Source organism: Gobio gobio (assembly GCF_949357685.1).
Source record: "Gobio gobio genome assembly, chromosome: 10".
NCBI lineage: Eukaryota > Metazoa > Chordata > Actinopteri > Cypriniformes > Gobionidae > Gobio > Gobio gobio.
This window is the reverse complement of record NC_137116.1, coordinates 4,856,852-4,876,788: the sequence shown is the minus strand read 5'-3', so window position 1 is coordinate 4,876,788 and position 19,937 is coordinate 4,856,852. Positions and strand designations below refer to the sequence as shown.

The following is a 19,937-nucleotide window of genomic DNA, read 5'->3' as shown; positions in this document are numbered from 1 at the left end:
TTTCATAATTAAAATACTTTTAAAAAGTGAGAACAAAAACTTGCTGCATCTGGTGATCTATGTAATAGGATCTGCATGCAGTATCATTGCAATAGTGGCAATAGTGAAAAACAATCTTTAATATTTAGGCAATACTACATGAGCAAGAGTGCTGTTTTCCTGATTGTGTAAACATGATTGCAAATGTGAAATTGATTTAATTCAACAGTTCAACAAACAAGTTAACTAATATTATTTAATATTAGGGGACTTACATTTTAGACAATTTTTTTAGACCAAATATTGTCTTTTTTGCTCTATTTTACCAACGAAAATGGTTCCAAACAAATCCACTGTAGAGCCATTGCGCATCTCATAGCAGTGATATGTTTACTTACTGAATGAATCCGCGGTTTTGAACGGATTCCAATTCAAAGTTCACATCTAACCAAGGACAGTTTAAATCCCTGGATGTGTCCTTGATCCGCCCCTTTTATCAAGGATGCATCGAGAGATGACTTGTGTGGACAGACCGGTATCCCAGAATGCATCTTGCACCAACAAGCAAGCGTCAATAGCGGATGAGAACCCCACGTAATTTAAAAATACTACGTTAATGTGTCACAAAATGTAGTTTTAAGACTTTCAGGTGAGAATGTAGATGTTTAAAGCTCAAATCTGTAGTTCATTTATAAAGAGATCGCCTATTTGAAAATTTGATCTGGTGTTTTTGGCGTTGTTATATCAGGGGGCGCTCCGCGCTCGTTAACCCCGCCAAGAGCAGCCTTTCCTCGGCTAGTCCTTCTGACGTTTGCCGCTGGATCTGATGTCTCTGTAGTGGTTAAACACGAAATATGATTTGTCTTGTGTAGATCTAACGGGCGATCTTTGGTCTCCATGAATCAATCATTTGTTCCCTGGCAAATCGTTTTGCCTGAGGGCAAAGCAGAGTTTCATAACTTTATTTTTTTATGGTTTTAACTTTACCATTGTAGCCTACTAGCGCTGACTTTGTTTGACTGAATTGTTTGCTTTATTTCTTGAATAGCTTCTTATACCTTTTTTTTTTTTTGTCCATAAATAATTATAAACAGAACCGGTGACAAAGGGCAGCCCTGCCGGAGTCCAACATGCACCGGGAACAAGTCTGACTTACTGCCGGCAATGCGGACCAAGCTCCTGCTTCGGTCGTACAGGGACTGAACAGCCCTAAGCAGTTCTATTCATATTGTATTACTAATTTCTATAAAATCTAATTTATCTCATTTTTATATAAAAACCCAAATTTGTATTTTGCGCTCAGTGCGACTGGTCGCTGTTATGGTTAAAGAGATAGAATGCGTGGATGGTGATGGAGAGAATGCGCTCATAAATAGACTACTAAGCCGGGTGCACACTGTGCGATTTTATGATAGTCCTTTACAATTGTTCCTTGTCAGACTATACGAACATGATCCCCGCTGTAAGCCATGTCACAATGTAAGATCTAAGTTGTCATTAATGTCAGACTGTACGATAATCAAGGTGCACTAAAAATGGACACACGCAAGAAAACTCGTTTATATCATCAATCAATGACGCGTTCGGTGACAGTGAGCTGCATTACACGCGGGATTGGAATGGTGGCTACAAAGAAATCTTTAGTGCTCATTTTGGTAATTGTTTGCCTTGAAAAACGAAGATAATTTGACGGTCAATGTAGGAGAAGTCACACTGCAGGATTGTTCGCCAAATCTTCTGACACTGACAAAATTTCGTCTGAGGTCAAATTTTATCGCAGCGGTCATTAATCGGCTGCCAGTGAACATGTCAAACTAATGATCAAAGACTTCAGATTTTAGCCTTGGATCAGAGGAATCTTTTAGGATTTGCAAAATTTGTCTCAGACGGCCATATACCGTGGCTAAAATCGCACCGTGTGCACCCGGCTTTAAGTGTGAAATATCAGAACATTGTTAACAGAGATAATAAAGTAATTGCAGTTGCATTGCATACAATGTCTTTTTTTTCTCATTGGGGGTTGACAGCCTCCAACTGTTTAATTGAAACGGGCCTCTGAATGCATAAAAGTAGTCCCTAATACTATTTTCAAAAAAAACAATTAAGCCTTAGTATGTGTTCTTTATGTGTTGCAATCATATCACTGTCAGTTTGATTCACAAAATAATCTTTCACACCATTTTTGTTGACTGAAATCAACTTGATTCATATGGATTAGTTTTAATTAACTATTTGCGTTGACATTTTGGGGAGATATACTTTCAATTGATAAGCAAAAATCTCTCAGGTTTCATTTAAAAATCGAAATCGAAAATGAACAAAAGTCTTATGGGTTTTGGAACAACATGAGGCTGGGTAAACAATGACAGTTTTTCATTTTAGGTTAAAAATATCCTGGTTTGAGCCTAATAATATCCTTTACTAATGTTAATAAATAAGGTGAGCCACTCATTTAACTAGTCACCACACATTTGGCCATGAAAATTCACACTTTGTGCCGGTAGGACTTGCTTGTAGTTGTTGCATTATCTTTTCTCCTCCTCCTACCCCCCGTATTCATTCGTCAGAATGTGGGGGTTTGGTGCTAATGTGTTGGCTTGTAACCTGCGCTAACTCTAAATGCCATTCACATGTTAGAAGGAGGCGTGCTGGTAGCGTGTTCGCATGACAGCCGTCTGGAGCAGCTGGGCCAATGCTACTCTATTAGCACCTACCGTAATGGCCCCTTTATCTCGTCTTGTTAAGAGTCTTTCTTTCCATTTCTTGCCAGTTACCCATGATTCCCACCTCCTCCTCCTCTTTATCTCTTCTATTGTTTTTTTTTTCTTTTCTGCATCCTGATATAAAGGTGATATACACTGCCCCCCCAAAAAAGTCTCTGTTTGGATTTAAATAGGCAAATGCTTAAGAGTCTATGATTGGATCATTATTGCAGTTATTATTATGTTTCTAGCATGTTATATGTTTGGCAACAGTTCAATTGATGGAGTGTGTAGCTTTTCAATTCTTAAACAACCATGTAGGAAGACACATCAGAACACACTGGTAATAATAAAACAAACCTATTTTCTTACATGGATGCATGGAATGTGAAATAGGCTCACGTGCATCTGATGCCAGAGTTGAGGCAGCGTTGGTGACGAATTGTATTATTACTCGTTATATTTGATTATTAAATAAGTCATTTAATTTAAATGATCAATCACATCGACTAATTTTTCAATCCTACTAGTCTTTTATTTAGACATTTGCAGCATTTGCACACCCTGTCATGCTGTTGGCTATATTCCACTGCAGTCGATTATACTGCTGCATTAAAGGGTTAGTTCACCCAAAAATTAAAATTAGCCCATGATTTACTCACCCTCAAATCATTCTAGGTGTATATGACATTCTTCTTTCAGACGAATACAATCGGAGTTATATTAAAGTCCTGGCTAATCCAAGCATTAGAATGGCAGTGAATTGTTGCCTCGTTTATGAAGTCCATAAAAGTGCATCTATTCATCATATAACTGCTCCACATGGCTCCGGGGGGTTAATAAAGGCCTTCTGAAGCAAAGTGGCGCGTGTTAAAAAAATATCCATATTTAAAACTTTATAGACTAAGATTACTAACTTCCGGCGGATTGCCGTACGCATCAATTTATGGTGAAAGAGTAACCCTTGAACCTTTGACGCATGCGTATTGCCGAACGCAGAAGCGCAGAGTGTAGAGCAAAACAAAACACCGGTCATGAATTAGAGTCTAAAATTTGATTTTTAAAAGAGAAATGGCGGACGATTTCGATATAAGAGAATAGTGGCTGAGTTTGTTGCCCAGCCCTATCCACGAGAGATGTCAAAGCTTGCGCTGCTTCTATACATTGCGTCAGGGGTTACTCTTTTGCCATAAGTCGAATTTGTATGGCTTTCCGCCAGAAGTTACTTATTTTAGTCTATAAAGTTTTAAATATGGATATTTTTCTTATGCTGTGTTCACACCAAACGCGAATAGAGAGTCAGGAGCGAGTGATTTCAGTGTTAAGTCAATGGAAAGGCGCGTTGATGCGCTTCTGGAGGTCCGGCGGCGCGATAGGCGCGTTTCGCGCGGCGCGATGGACGCGATTCCGCCTTCTTCGCATGTCCAGTTCGCGCAAATTGGACGCAAATTGAGCATCTTGCGCGATACACGTGTTACACGCGAGTGGTGCTTTTTGTGCATTCACGCGTTTGGCGTCAATTCGCGCCGCGTTAACCAATCAGGAGCCTGCTTGCTGCTGTCACGTGGTAAAGTGACGTGATGAGAGACCCTGCATAATTTTAAAATACTACTATTGTGTCACAAAATGAGGTTTTAAGACTTTTTCAGGTGAGAATGTAGTTGTTTAAAGCTCAAATCTGTGGTTTATTTATAAAGAGAGCGCCTATTTTTTTTTTATATATATATTCTTGCGTCTTTGGAGTTGTGAGATCCAGGCGATAACCGGGCACTCAGTGCTCATTAACCCCGGCGAGAACAGCCTTTCCTCGGCTAGTCCTTCTGATGTTTGCCGCTGGCTCTGATGTCCTGTAGTGGTTCGTCTTGTGTGGATCTAACGGGCGATCTTTGGTGTCATGAATCTATCATTTGTTGTCTGCCTAATCGTTTTGACTGAGGGCAAAGAGAAGTTTCATAACTTTTTATTTTTTGTAGGAGTTGCCTGGACCACATTTGTGTGGCTATTAATGCTTAATATATATTTTTAATGAAAATGAAAAGAGGCAGAGTGGTGTTTTATGACATATTTCTTCTGGAGCGCATTGAACTTGCGTCTATTTCGCTTCAAACGCTCAATTTATACGCGCGTCCATTTCGCTGTCTATGTGCGAATGGATTGAAAATGTTCAAGCGTCCAACTAGATGCGGTAGACACGATTTTGACGCTCTATTCGCGTTTGGTGTGAACGCAGCAGTACACAAACGCGCCACTTTGCTTCAGAAGGCCTTTATTAACCCCGCCAGAGCCGTGTGGAGTAGTTATATGATGGATAGATGCACTTTTATGAACTTCATAAACAAGGCAACAATTATCTGCCATTATGAAAGAAGAATGTCATACACACAGTTAATCATGGGCTAATTTGAATTTTTGGGTGAACTAACCCTTTAAGGCTGACTATTAATTGATTGTTAATTTAAACGATGAATGATCATGGGAATTTGTGTGAATTTACATCCCTAATCCCAACCATTCTTTCACAGTTTGAGCCTGATGAATCTTGACGTTGTCATCCTGGAATATGGCCATGATGTGTTTAACTACATGGTTGTTTAAGAAATGAAAAGCTTCACACTCCATCAGTTAGGCTTAAGAAGAACTGTTGCCAAACATATAACATACTAGAAACATAATAATCACTGCAATAATGTTCCAATCATAGACTCTTACGCATTTGCCTATTTAAATCCAGACTTTTTTTGGCTGGGCAGTGTACTTTCTCACCATTTTTTTGTCCACCTTAATTTTCCTTGTACAGCCAAAAAAAAAGGAAATAAAGGAAAATACAATTTCAGAAACGTTTCCCCCGTTCTCTGGTTTTCCTTAATTGCTGTAATAAGTGCAGCGTGAGGTGCCTCATGGGAGTCCCCCAGTCCATGTCTAATTTTCCAACTAATTGATTATAATGAACAGCTCCCCCATCACCGCCGCAAACACACACTCATGCGAGCACGGGTCGGATGCAATAGTGTGGTAATTGCAGTTGTTAACACCCCCAGCGGGTGTGAATGGATCAACACTGTGAAAGACCCTGTGAATGATCTCTTCTGCCTCTCAGGAAATGTTACTGTAGTACAGAAACATGAATGGATACTCACAGATGAGTGGATTAAAATAGATTAGGTTGTTTTATCTCTGATTTAAGTATGATATGAGCATTTATTACTGTAATATGACCCGATGATAAGAATAAAAGTTGTCTTCATGTTCATTGCTAAGTTTTTTTTCAGTAGCTGGTGGTGATCGTTTCTTCTGCAGATAAACTTAAATGATACCTTTTATTTGTGCTTTGTGTGCTTTAAAAAGTCCCATAGGCTTATGTTGAAGAAGGGATGTGAACATTAAACCAGAATATCATGGTGGACTTTTTTGACTCGGTTCACCTAGAAACCGCCAGAACACCTTAGCAACTGCAAAACAATGCCCTAGCAACCACCTAGTATATGTATATACAGTGAGAAAAATAAGTATTTGAACACCCTGCTATTTTGCAAGTTCTCCCACTTAGAAATCATGGAGGGGTCTGAAATTGTCATCGTAGGTGCATGTCCACTGTGAGAGAAATAATCTAAAAAAAAAATCAAAAAATCACAATGTATGATTTTTTTAACTTTTTATTTGTATGATACAGCCGCAAATAAGTATTTGAACACCTGAGAAAATCAATGTTAATATTTGGTACAGTAGCCTTTGTTTGCAATTACAGAGGTCAAACGTTTCCTGTAGTTTTTCACCAGGTTTGCACACACTGCAGGAGGGATTTTAGCCCACTCCTCCACACAGATCTTCTCTAGATCAGTCAGGTTTCTGGCCTGTCGCTGAGAAACACGGAGTTTGAGCTCCCTCCAAAGATTCTCTATTGGGTTTAGGTCTGGAGACTGGCTAGGCCACGCCAGAACCTTGATATGCTTCTTACAGAGCCACTCCTTGGTTATCCTGGCTGTGTGCTTCGGGTCATTGTCATGTTGGAAGACCAGCCTCGACCCATCTTCAATGCTCTAACTGAGGGAAGGAGGTTGTTCCCCAAAATCTCGCAATACATAGCCCTGGTCATCCTCTCCTTAATACAGTGCAGTCGCCCTGTCCCATGTGCAGAAAAACACCCCCAAAGCATGATGCTACCACCCCCATGCTTCACAGTAGGGATGGTGTTCTTGGGATGGTACTCATCATTCTTCTTCCTCCAAACACGTTTAGTGGAATTATTACCAAAAAGTTATATTTTGGTCTCATCTTACCACATGACTTTCTCCCATGACTCCTCTGGATCATCCAAATGGTCATTGGCAAACTTAAGACGGGCCTGGACATGTGCTGGTTTAAGCAGGGGAACCTTCCGTGCCATGCATGATTTCAAACCATGTGTCTTAGTGTATTACCAACAGTAACCTTGGAAACGGTGGTCCCAGCTCTTTTCAGGTCATTGACCAGCTCTTGTCATGTAGTTCTGGGCTGATTTCTCACCTTTCTTAGGATCATTGAGACCCCACGAGGTGAGATCTTGCATGGAGCCCCAGTCCGAGGGAGATTGACAGTCATGTTTAGCTTCTTCCATTTTCTAACGATTGCTCCAACAGTAAACCTTTTTTCACCAAGCTGCTTGGCAATTTTCCCGTAGTCCTTTCCAGCCTTGTGGAGGTGTACAATTTTGTCTCTAGTGTCTTTGGACAGCTCTTTGGTCTTGGCCATGTTAGTAGTTGGATTCTTACTGATTGTATGGGGTGGACAGGTGTCTTTATGCAGCTAACGACCTCAAACAGGTGCATCTAATTTAGGATAATAAATGGAGTGGAGGTGGACATTTTAAAGGCAGACAAACAGGTCTTTGAGGGTCAGAATTCTAGCTGATAGACAGTTGTTCAAATACTTATTTGCAGCTGTATCATACAAATAAATAGTTAACAAATCATACATTGTGATTTCTGGATTTTTATTTTTTAGATTATTTCTCTCACAGTGGACATGCACCTACGATGACAATTTCAGACCCCTCCATGATTTGTAAGTGGGAGAACTTGCAAAATAGCAGGGTGTTCAAATACTTATTTTCGTCACTGTGTGTGCGTGTGTGCGTGTGTGCGTGTGTGCGTGTGTGCGTGTGTGCGTGTGTGCGTGTGCGTGTGCGTGTGTGTGTGTGTGTGTGTGTGTGTGTGTGTGTACCCGGCCATCTATGTGATGTAAAAGAAAACATGGTTCATCAAACCAGGCCCCCTTCTTCCATTGCTCCATTGTCCAGTTCTGATGCTCACGTGCCCACTGTTGGCGCTTTCGGCGGTGGACAGGGGTCAGCATGGGCACCCTGACTGGTCTGCGGCTATGCAGCCCCATATGCAACAAACTGCGATGCACTGTGTATTCTGACACCTTTCTATCAGAACCAGCATTAACTTCTTGAGCAATTTGAACTACAGTAGCTCGTCTGTTTGATTGGACCACACGGGCCAGCCTTCGCTCCCCAGGTGCATTAATGAGCCGTGGCCGCCCGTGACCCTGTCACCGGTTCACCACTGTTCCTTCCTTGGACCACTTTTGATAGATACTGACCACTGCAGACCGGGAACACCCCACAAGATCTGCAGTTTTGAAGATGATCTGACCCAGTCGTCTAGCCATCACAATTTGGCCCTTGTCAAACTCACTCAAATCCGTACGCTTGTGCCCATTTTTCCTGAGATAACCAGTGTTATTCACTTCACCTGTCATAAGGTTATGCCCGATCAGTGTGTGTATATATACGTTATGTGTGTATACCTGTTTGACTGTACTAAAGTCTTTACTGTCACTTTTGACCAATTGAATGTGTTCTTACTGAATTTCGTAAAAAATGGAAGAATAAAATCTTGGAAAAATGTTAGATGACAATATTATTGTTCCCCTTTTTTTTTAGGTTGGAAGAACAGACAAAGAAGCTGCATAAAGACATGAAGAAAAGCACAGAGGCTGATTTAGGTTTGTGATTTGCGATGTTTTCCTCTCTTTGTTGCTAATGTTGACTCTTATCTAAACTCCTCTCCACTCTCATCTAATTTCTTTTACTGGTCATAAAGAAAGGAAACCTTTTACCATTGTGTACAATTGTGAAGTCAATATATGCACACAATGAACCATCACCTATTTCATTTTTGTATTTTATGCTCTGAAATTGACATAAATTTGTAGAATTCAGAGAAAATTAATTAAACATTTTAAAAGACGTATCACAGCGCTGAGAGTACTACACTTTGGGTCGCTGACAGCATTATTAAAGGGATGTCATGGGTTCAATAAACCTAGGTTGAGATTTTATGGGTTTGACTAGCGACATATGGCATTAAAAATCTCTGCAGATACCACGTTTAAGAAGAAAATCCCATTAACTGTGGTTACAGTAACATTTTTCTATGTAGATGAGCTTCTGGAGAAACTGGACATCATATACTAAACGATCACAAACTACTAGACTTTCAAGTCATTCAAAACACTGGAAAAATGTGCACATTGTTGCTAGGAGACTCATGACCAATTAAATCAATATGTTCTATAATCAGCTCAAAATATCAAACTTGATTGATATCCTCTGACTGGATGGAATCATAGTCTTAAGCTATTTTGTTATTACAATTAAACTTTACAGAGGCAAGGCCTCGTCTCATATGGTGTAATGTTTATGCCCTGTGGCTAAACAATTTCTGAATTAATCAGGCAGGTAAAATGGTTAGTCAGGCAGGTTAAAATTCCTGTATTGAACGTGAAACATTCCCTGGATTGGGTCAACATGTAAAGGTCAGTTGGTGAATGCCATTTCCCACAGAGTTCTAATAGAGTTTTCTGTGGAATTCCAACTCTGTGCAGGCCTAGCTATGACAAGGAACCGCATTTTGCTGAATGTCAATCAGATGGAAATGAAGCATGGAGATAATTTTTGTGCTATGAAGAAAGCCCATTTGTCAGTCCTGTCTCAGTGAATAACATGTGCCGCACATGTAGCCGAGATAATGTGCGCCGCACAGCTGAGCTGCACTTGCTTCATTGGCCCTTCGCCACATGGAAGCACATCAGCTGTGCATGTTATGCATCAACAGACCTAGACCTTTTGTCTATAAGTTAACAAAAGGTCAAATGTCTTCAGTTCGCAAGTATATTGCAATGCTTTCCATTGTATCGGCAGGTCAGAAATCTTTCGATTCCGTAAGATGCCAGGCAAAAGACCTACAAAAGAACAAAGATTTCCAGCACCGCTTCACAACTTTGTTCCGTGCAGGTTGTAAGGGGTCGTTAGAGAGTTGACGGAGATGATGAATATTCACTAAAGAGCTCTGATCGTGTAGTGATGCCTCAATAGTGCCAACGCCAATTACAGTCCGTCGCCTTCTTTGCCAGAGCTGCTTAAAATCAGAATGCTGATCAGATGAGCACGTCAGCGTCAATCCAGATCAGACGCACACGAGGCAGGAAGCCAGATAAAACATCCACCCCTCTACACCCCACAGCCCAAACACAGGAAAGACTTGATTTACTTGAGCTAATTGGGGCAAAGTCAAGAAAGAAGGGGAAAGTTTCTTAATTTCGGTCCCTGTACGATGAACATGGATGTCTTCCATTTTATATTTGATTACTCTACACATTCATTTTTTAGATATTAAACGATAATAATAAACCGCATCCCTGCAACCCCACAACAATAACTGTAGCATCATCATCATTATATTATATTATGTTATTTATAGTTATTCATGTACAAATAAACAAGAGTGCCATTTTGCCATATTTTGAATGTTTAAAACCACTTAGCACTCTTAAGTACTTGCCACCTTTGCAGATAGACTGCTGATCGATTTAAACCAATACCTATTATTCTGTTTGTAGATGACATGAAGTCCCACAGATGGAAACCAATTGGCTGTTCAGACATGTTTCTGCTGTTGTGGCCATTCCTTTATTTTTAGGATAAATGCTAACTGGTTTTGTTTGTTTTCCAGCAATGTCTAAAGCAGCAGTGAAGATCTCAGGGGACTTGTTGGGTAATCCGTTGTGTGAGCAGGATCAGGCTTTCCTTGAATCCATGAACGCTCTGGATACAGCCATGAAGAGAATGGATGCGTTCAATCAGGAGAAGGTGAGATTTAGTTAAATGATTTGCTATTTTCCTATTGCCTGGTTCACACTTCATTAAAATAATTCAAATCAATCCAATGTATACAGGGCCGCTCAGAGAGTTTCTCAGGGGCAGGGGCTCAGATGTAAAAAGAAAGGTGGCATCTATCACTGTAGTAATTGTTATATTGGAATTACTCTGTAGTGATTATATTTATAGGCAGGCTTGACATTTACTTTTTTTGCTCACCAGCCACTGTGGCTAGTGGTTTTCCAAAGTTACTAGCCATATTGATAATTTTAATATTATCTCATAATTTGACAGCAGGTATATTAGGCTGCTGTCACTTTAAGACCTGACGCACAGATTATACTGTTACATATGCATTTTCTTTCTCACTTCAAACAGAACTGACTGTGTTTACATGAATACACGCCAATACCGACATTATCTACTGTGTGTGTATTTGACTGTTTAAGCACAATAAGCAGCGAAAAAGAACTCAATTTATTGCTGAGAGGTGGCTTTATGTGTGTGCACTTTGGGTTTGAATACAAAATCTGCAGGAATTAATAAACAATATGTGCAATAGACGCACTCCCATGCCAAAATTCAAGCCCTGTAACAGCAACAATATTCATCCGGATCAAATTAAACGAGTGAATGAGGGGAGGCGGGTTTGTGTCTCAACCCGCTATCGTTGTTGTGTGTATCTATTCTGTGGAAAATGAGTATTGAAAGTGTTTCAGATATCTCAGTGTTGATATGTATCGAAAATAAATAAGTGACAGCGTTACACACCACTGCTGAAATCCACCCGCATTTGGAGGGATGACGGGTGTTTTAATGTCAAGCTCTGTTTTCAGGCCTATATATTCAAGACATTGGGACACTCTAAAAAATGTCAGGCCTCTCCAATTCAAAATTTGAATTGACTGGTCACATCTAAATGTTTCAATGTGTCAAATTGAATTTCTGTGAATTGAGTTTTATCAATTGTTGCAGCAGTCTGTAAACATGGGCTCAATCAGAAATATGTTGAGACAGTTAAAACATTTAATTTACCAGACCGTGTTGTTGGTCCAATTAAATATTTTAAATTTTAGTAGCAATTGTTCATTTCTCACTGTCCTCCAAAAAAATTAAATAAAAACATAAATATATTAAGCAAAATACAGAACACAAACAACAGGGTTGACATTTTATCACATCACTTTATTAAACAAATCATTCCTTATTTTAAATAAGGTAAAAGACTGAATACATTCAAGAAGTCTTCTGCATAACAGGACATTTTAAAGCTTGACATGTTTGATATTAAAAGGCAATAAGCCCTGAAAGAGACCGATGCAATCTAATGGCACTGTTTTCAGCTGTCACATGGCGCACATATCACACAAATTACTTATTTCACTTATTACTTATTATTTTAGACATATATGACATGAGGAAAATAAAACTATTGGCTACCGTCTGATATTTGTGTAATAACTGGGAAAACATAATCATGATACTATTGAATGCATGAGCTTGTGATTCTACAAAATGCCTTTTAAACTTCATACCGGGTCATCATAAAGCAAAACTTTGGGAAATAATTTCAGTTCTCAATACTCACCATAACGTCTTGTGAAGATGGATATCTGTATTCTCTTAGGAATGTTTGTCTCGGTCTTCAGCACCAGCTGGTTCGGCTCCGCTCGCTCTCCTGCGCATCCTCATTTTTTTCTGGTTTTCCTCAGGCGGATTCTACACATGCGTATACAGTTTTTTTGGACGTAGGACTTCAGCCAACACAGATTTTTCACTTCGACTTCATAGATTGACTGACCACAATTTTAAACATGTTCGGAGAATATACATTTTTAATATTGAGTGAAGACCTTTAAGCTATGATTAGTACAGTGCATCTTTTTGCATGGGGATACTTATTTGGAAGTAATTTATTGAGCCAATATGTAACTGTCAATTTCCACAATTTTTCAAAAAGATTTTTTTTTTTTTCACCGTAGATGTAAACATCTCCTACACTGGTAGAGCTTGTAAAAGGACTGTGTGGTCAATTATGAATATGGGACTACTGATAAGCTTTTCTACAGGCTAGTGCTGAACTGGCCCTCACAGCACAAAGTCTGACCAACCAATAATCACAGCTAAGAAATATCCTCAAATACCCTTCAAGCCTTAGTATACATCAGACCTATTGAACTATGATCATGGAGGGCCGTTGTCCAGCAGAGTTTAGCACCTTAATCAAACACACCTAAGTGGTGTCCCGAAAACCGTAGTGGACGTTATTGAGTGCACTCATTCTATCCCACATTGCACCGCGATAACAAGTGTACAGCCGGCGTACACACAGCGGCTGTCCGAATTCACTCATTTCTTTTCATTCACTTCTTCAAGTGAACTGTATTAGTGAACTAAAGTAGGGAATAGTGATTGAGGGTTTAGGGGGCGATTTCGGATTCAGCCCTCATGTTTCAAGTAATCCTGAAAAAAATGATTAGCTGTTCAGGTGTGTTTGATTAAGGAACCAAACTCTGCAGGATCTAATCAACAACACCTGTATCAGGAATCACCCCTATACCCTTAAATAGGGCACTATTTGAAGGGGACAGCCATTTGTAGTGGTGTCCGAAACCTAGTGGGGAGTACCTTTAAAAGTTACATGCAACTAGATTATGCAATTTAATTACAAAATAAATGTAACTGTAATCAGTTACAGTTACTGAGAACAAATGTGTAGTTAAATTACAGTTACTTATGAAATTATTACAAAGGGGGTTACATCTGAATATTTTCTGTAAAAAAGCTAGGATATGTTGAATAATATTAATATGTTGCGTTGCCTGTTTTTGATGTGCATGATGCCTCCTGCCATTTAAAGGCAGTTTAGTGAAGTGATGCTAGTCTGATGCTTTTGATTGGCTCTCTTGTTTGAATTTGCAGCACACCACGTCTGGCAATTACGTCAATCTACATTACAGCTGAAAGCTTTAGGCTACAACTTGTCTGAGAGATGCCACCATAGCAATGTATACTCATTGCCATAGCCATAGAAAGACCATAGCAAGAGAGAACCCATTCACGATGAGGTTCATGGCAAATTAATTCCCACATCTCTCTAGAAGACTGCATCCGCAGAATGTCCGAATTCATTCACTGAGATACAGCCAATGACTGTTTAGGTGCACTCAGTATTTTTTTGTTTACATTGTGTTGGCCAATATGTCTTAGGCTTATTCTGACACCTAGTTCTGTGAATGCAGCATCACATATTTTCAGCAACTGATATAGTTGATTCAGTATTCAGTCAGCCATGATGTGTTTATTCCATGAATGGAAGTGTCCAGTTCCGAGTAATATCCAGCTGATCTCAATATGTATGCTCCCATGAGGTGACATTTTAAGCCTAACCATGTACTTAAGTTAACATTTTCCTTAAGTACTATTCATTTCTTTAAGTCTAAAACTTTTTAATGAGGAAAAAAAATTTTTTTCCCATCTTTAAATATCATATGCTCCGCCCCCACTTCGACCAGAAGTATTTGGGCTTTGTAAGCTGCCTCTTATTAGGCACTGGTACTCATTTGCATAATAAGCAAGCGAATGTGAGACATGTTTATGTTTTAAGCATATATTGCCGCCACTAGATCTGGCTTACTCACCTCTAGGCCCACACAGAATCTGTACATGTTTTATCTTTCCATATTTCTGTACTAATTGTGTGTGGAAAATCTGTGGAATTCTGCAGAATGGATTTCAATATGGTATAATATGTTTGTGTGTACTGCACTGAAAGTACTGCACTTGTAAAAGCATGATCAAATTAGCCAAAACATTTAATAAATGTCCACACACATCCCTAAAAGCTCACATTTACACTCCCTCAACTAGGGATGTGCCCGAAGTCTAAATCCGAATTCGGAAATGCACGAAAAGTGAATAACGCATCCTAAGGGACATGGTTTTGGCTTGCTGTAACATTGACTGACAGGACGATGTCTGAGGATTTGGTACGCAACAGATCCTAACTGTGATTGACAAATATCATATAATTCGCAAATTGGAAAGTAAAATGTGGGCATGCATTCAAAATTTATTTCAATACCACACATAGTGATAGCAGCTCTGTGACGCCCGCAAATTGTATACAATATAATTACCCAACTATGTAATTGCGAAAGAATGCAAAAGCAAAATATATATAAAAGTAAATTTTTTCCTCCCATTCTCACAACATTTAAGGGGCTCCTTTTTTGTGTGTTTTTTTCGAACTTAGTATTCAGCTTCGGGGACATCCCTACCCTCAACTTTTCTGAATCTCCAATGCAAACACACTTAAGAACACACACACATCATAGTTTCTGTTGAAAGTCATCTAGTCTTTTTCAGTTGGTTTAGTTATTGAAACTATACATTTGTGTGTGTTTGTTTATGCACTGTAACTTGCATACTATGGGTGTATATAACAAATAATGGTGTTTGTAAGCAGGTCACCTTTTAAGAGATGCATTTATTCAAAGAATCTGACAGTACACTGAAGAACATCTAGGGTTAAGTGTCATATGTTCAAGGCGGACAGTGGTGATGACTCAAGCATTTTATGGGTTAAACTTATATCCTTCGGTTATCCATGATCCAAATGATTACCGACTATTCCACACCAACCTCAGAGTTTGTTTTAAACTTGATCCCGAGTTTACCGCAGCGCTCGTGGCGTGAGAAGCTTAAAAACAGCAAGACTTCAACAATGAGTCTTAAGATGCAGTCACATTTCCTGTTGAGCTGTGAAAAATTCGCAGCAAAATAATAAATGTAATTTTGCGTTAGGGTTAATGATTTCCCCATGCAGATTTTGCAATGGGTTCAAGTTGTCTACTCGAATAGGAATTTACTTTGTTTGAAAGTGACTTTGGTGTGAGCTGTGCTTCATACATCACTACACTTTTGGCAATAGACAATTAAACCGTTTTGCTCATCCCAGATGTTCATGTCTTTCTTTCTTCAGTCGAAACGTTTTTTGAGGAAAACAGTCCAGGATTTTTCTCCACGTAATGGAATTCTATGGCAACCAACGGGTTGAAGGTCCAAATCAATGCAGTTTCAAAGGGCTTTCAAGGGGAATAGGGTCTTATCTAGCAAAACGATTCAAAAACGTATATACTTTTTGACCTAAATTGCTCATCTTGCGCAGCTCTGCAGCGCGCCACGGATTACGTAGTAACGTTTGAGTTAGAATAATTTATAAGAGCACAATTATGAGCATAATGAGGCTGTGAAATCGGACTGAGCTTACCTGTTCGGAGGAATGGCGTTTAATGTCCCCAACAGCCTCTGTAGTCCCATTTAGCCACTTGTTAGCAACCTCATTTTTCAAGACACGTAACAGCTTCAAAAAAATCCAGAGTGGGGTAATACAGATGTATTTTATATATGTTTTCACCACAGACCTTATTTCAACCATTTAACCAAAACCCCATTCAAAAAACCCATTGACTTTTGGACGAGGGAACCCGAAGTGCTAAAATGTTAACTCGCTTCCACGGTTTGGCCTACAAAGTGATGTCATACCTGCACCACTCTATTATCTTACTGGTTTGAAACGACATGAGGGTGAGTAATTAATGACAGGATTTTCATTTTTGGGTGAACTAACCCTTAAATGCATATATTCATGTCTTCCCAATTGCCGTCTATATGACTATATGAAGCAAGTTTTGTACATCTCAAAAATGAACCATAGACCAACTTCATTTCTGCCTTGCAACACCTTCTAACCCGTGTTTATTTTCTACTTTTGGCCGAGAAAAATAGTTGCGTTTTTGACTTTGGCAGAAGTACGTTCTGTCTTCCCTCCAGCAGATTGGGTATGAGTAAGTTTTTCTCACAGCAGACCCCACGCCCTTCCACACACAGCGTGCACATGCATCTTCAAATGAGTCCCATCTCTGCGTTGCTATCTTCTGTTTCCTGCTGCTGCTGGTACTGATCGTTGTCTTTTTTTCTTTTTTCCCTCTCATTTCCCCACATTGGAGTCAGTCCTTTTGTTTTGAAAGTGGTTAAGAGCCCTTAAGCGATACACTCAGCACTGACTGCATGTCAGAAGAGTAGTGCTCATCTTCTCTGGTCTATCACCTACAACCTCCGCCCTGGAAACTGGGCCCTTCACGTGACTCACGCCAACATTCCCAATGTATTGAATTCTATGGGGTGAAGTGGCAAGCCGCAGCACTGCTCCCAGCATGAAGCGTTATAACGTGATGCTCAAAGCAAGCATTATAACATGATGCACAATTTCAACTTTGACACATTCTGCTGACCAGGACAATTTGCATACCGTATTATGTGGACAGAGCTGAGACAAACGTCAAAACAAGATGGAAGAGAGACTGATCCTGTTGTAGCTACGTTGACTTTTACAGTAGAACATTGAGGGCTTGTGATGACTTTCCGGGGAAATACAATGTTTTTTTTTTCCTGAGATGCATCAGAATTTTTATCTGTTCTAAGAGCAAAACATTAGCATGACTTGTGTCCATCATTCAGACGTCTTAATCTGTTCTTTGTGAGAATCTTGTAAGGATTAGTTCACCCAAAAATGAAAATGCTGTCATTACTGTCATACTTTTAGCCCACATGCAATTCCAAACCCACACAAATTTCTTATGTGCAAAAAAACAACAACAACAACTGGTTCAGTGACCATTAAACTAAAAAATGACATCACCATAAATCACCATAAAACTAGTCAATGTGCCTTTTGCTCTGTTTTTCAACTCCACTGAAATTATATTACAGGACAGAGAAACGGACTGAAATTTAATTGTTATTCACTGATAATTCTTCCCTCCAGTCAGCTGTTAATTCCACAACCACTGCAACCAGGTCATTGAGTTGTGAGTAACCATACAGTCTGAAGCTGGTCAGCCAGTTTATAAACTGCACACAGCCACCAGGGAATACCGTTTCCATGAAAGGGTGTACATGGTCTGCAACAGTGCTTAGGTAGGTGGTTCGTGTCAAAGTAACATCCACATGGATGGCAGGACCCAAGGTTTCCCGGCAGAATATTGCCCAAAGCATCACACAGCCTCCGCCGGCTTGCCTTCTTCCCATAGTGCATCCTGGTGCCATGTGTTCCCCAGGTAAGCAACGCACACGGACCCGGCCATCCACATGATGTAGAAGAAAACGTGATTCATCAGACCAGGCCACCTTCTTCCTTTGCTCCGTGGTCCAGTTCTGATGCTCACTGTTGGCGCTTTTGGCGGTGGACAGGGGTCAGCATGGGCACCCTGACTGCTCTGCGGCTATGTAGCCCCATACGCAACAAACTGTGATGCACTGTGTATTCTGACACCTTTCTATCAGAAACAGCATTCACTTCTTGGGCAATTTGAGCTACAGTAGCTTGTCTGTTGGATTGGACCACACGGCCTTCGCTCCCCACATGCATCAATGAGCCTTGGCCGCCCATGACCCTGACGCCAGTTCACCACTGTTCCTTTCTTGGACCACTTTTGATCGAAACTGACCACTGCAAACCGGTAACACCCCACAAGAGTTGCAGTTTTGGAGATGCTCTGACCCTGTCTTCTAGCCATCACAATTTGGCCCTTGTCAAACTCGCTCATATCCTTGCGCTTGGCCATTTTTCCTGCTTCTAACACATCAATTTTGAGGACAATGTTCACTTGCTGCCTAATATATCCCACCCACTAACAGGTGGCGTGATGAAGAGATAATCAGTTATTCACTTCACCTGTCATAATGTTATGCCTGATCGGCGTATTTAGCGAAAGAGTTCATTTCTCTGGCGAACTAACAAGCTGTGGTAGACACTGAATGACTTGCCTGAGGTAAATTACATATTGTTTTATTGCTGTTTTTTTTTTTTTATCCTAATCTCACCTAGGCTGCATTTATTTGATCAAAAATATAGTAAAAACATATTACAGTTGAAATGAACTGGTTTCTGTTTTAATAAAGTAAAGACATTTATGAAATTAATAAATATTACAAAAAAAATCTATCTATAATAAATGCTGTTCTTTTGAACTTTCTATTCATCAAAGAATCCTGAAATGTTTTAAATTTCTAACATGTTTAATATTAATAATGATAAGAAATGTTTCTCGAGCACGGAGCACCATACCAGCAAATTAGAAAGATTTCTGAAAGTTCATGTGACACTCAAGACTGGAGTAATGATGCTGAAAATTCAGCTTTAATCACAGTAATAAATACATATTAAATACACATTTTAACACATATTCAAATAGAAAACAGTTATTTTATATTGAAATAATAATTCACAATTTTTACTGTATTGTAGGTCAAATACATGCCTTGGTGAGATTAAGAAAGAGAAAAAAAATGTACGTTTCTAAACACACATATATTCACATCATTCTCTGATCCAGTTTTCGAATTCACTGATTCAGCGTTCTCGTGTTAGCAGCTCGCTAGAAAGGAAGATTATCTGTGAATAAATTTATGTCTCATGTGACCAGATTTGCAACAGAGAAATCACATGGACTGATTTTATGATTTTTTTTAAATGATTATTATTTTCTTGTTTTTGAAGCTCAACTTTTGTATACCTGAGCCTTGTTTTGTTCATATATAACTACATGACCCCCCATTTGCATAATACAAATGGATTCTTTTGTAGTCCTGATAAGATTGAATTTACTCCATATTTTTTCATAATGCAGTTGCCGTCAGCTGATAATCAAAGCCAACAATAGTTGATCAGTCAAACACAAACCCGCCAGTGTAAAACACACCACGAGTGCCTCTAGCTGTAATGCAATCGGCAGATCTCCGAAATAGCAGATTGAAGCCTGATGCAAATATCCTTGCTCTCCGCTGACCCCTCTGTCAGATTCACCAAAGCCAAATGCTTTCTACAGCGCTCTCCTCTTCGCCTGAGCACCGTTTTCTCATACTCTACTGTATGGGCACTTGGCAGGCGAACGGCGCTCTATCCGTGGGCGACCAGAGATGTTAGCACAGCTGATTTTTCAGCTCTGCATTTTGCAGTGTGCTGGTGTGAATTACCCTCCCTAGGATGCTTGAATGGTTAATAAGACTTCCATGAATCACATAGCAAACCTGCAAAAACTCCCCCTGTT

At 39.7% G+C, this 19,937-nt stretch overlaps 1 protein-coding gene across 1 annotated transcript in view; it reads left to right on the top strand.

Moving 5' to 3' along the window:
- Window positions 1–19,937, top strand: part of bin3 (bridging integrator 3) — an 82,368-nt gene that overhangs the window by 33,512 nt on the left and 28,919 nt on the right. Inside the window, exons 4-6 of the mRNA XM_079827406.1 lie at window positions 8,608–8,669; window positions 10,679–10,815; window positions 19,136–19,152. Of these exons, the coding sequence (XP_079683532.1) occupies window positions 8,608–8,669; window positions 10,679–10,815; window positions 19,136–19,152 (216 nt within the window). The remainder of the gene's footprint in view (window positions 1–8,607; window positions 8,670–10,678; window positions 10,816–19,135; window positions 19,153–19,937) is intronic.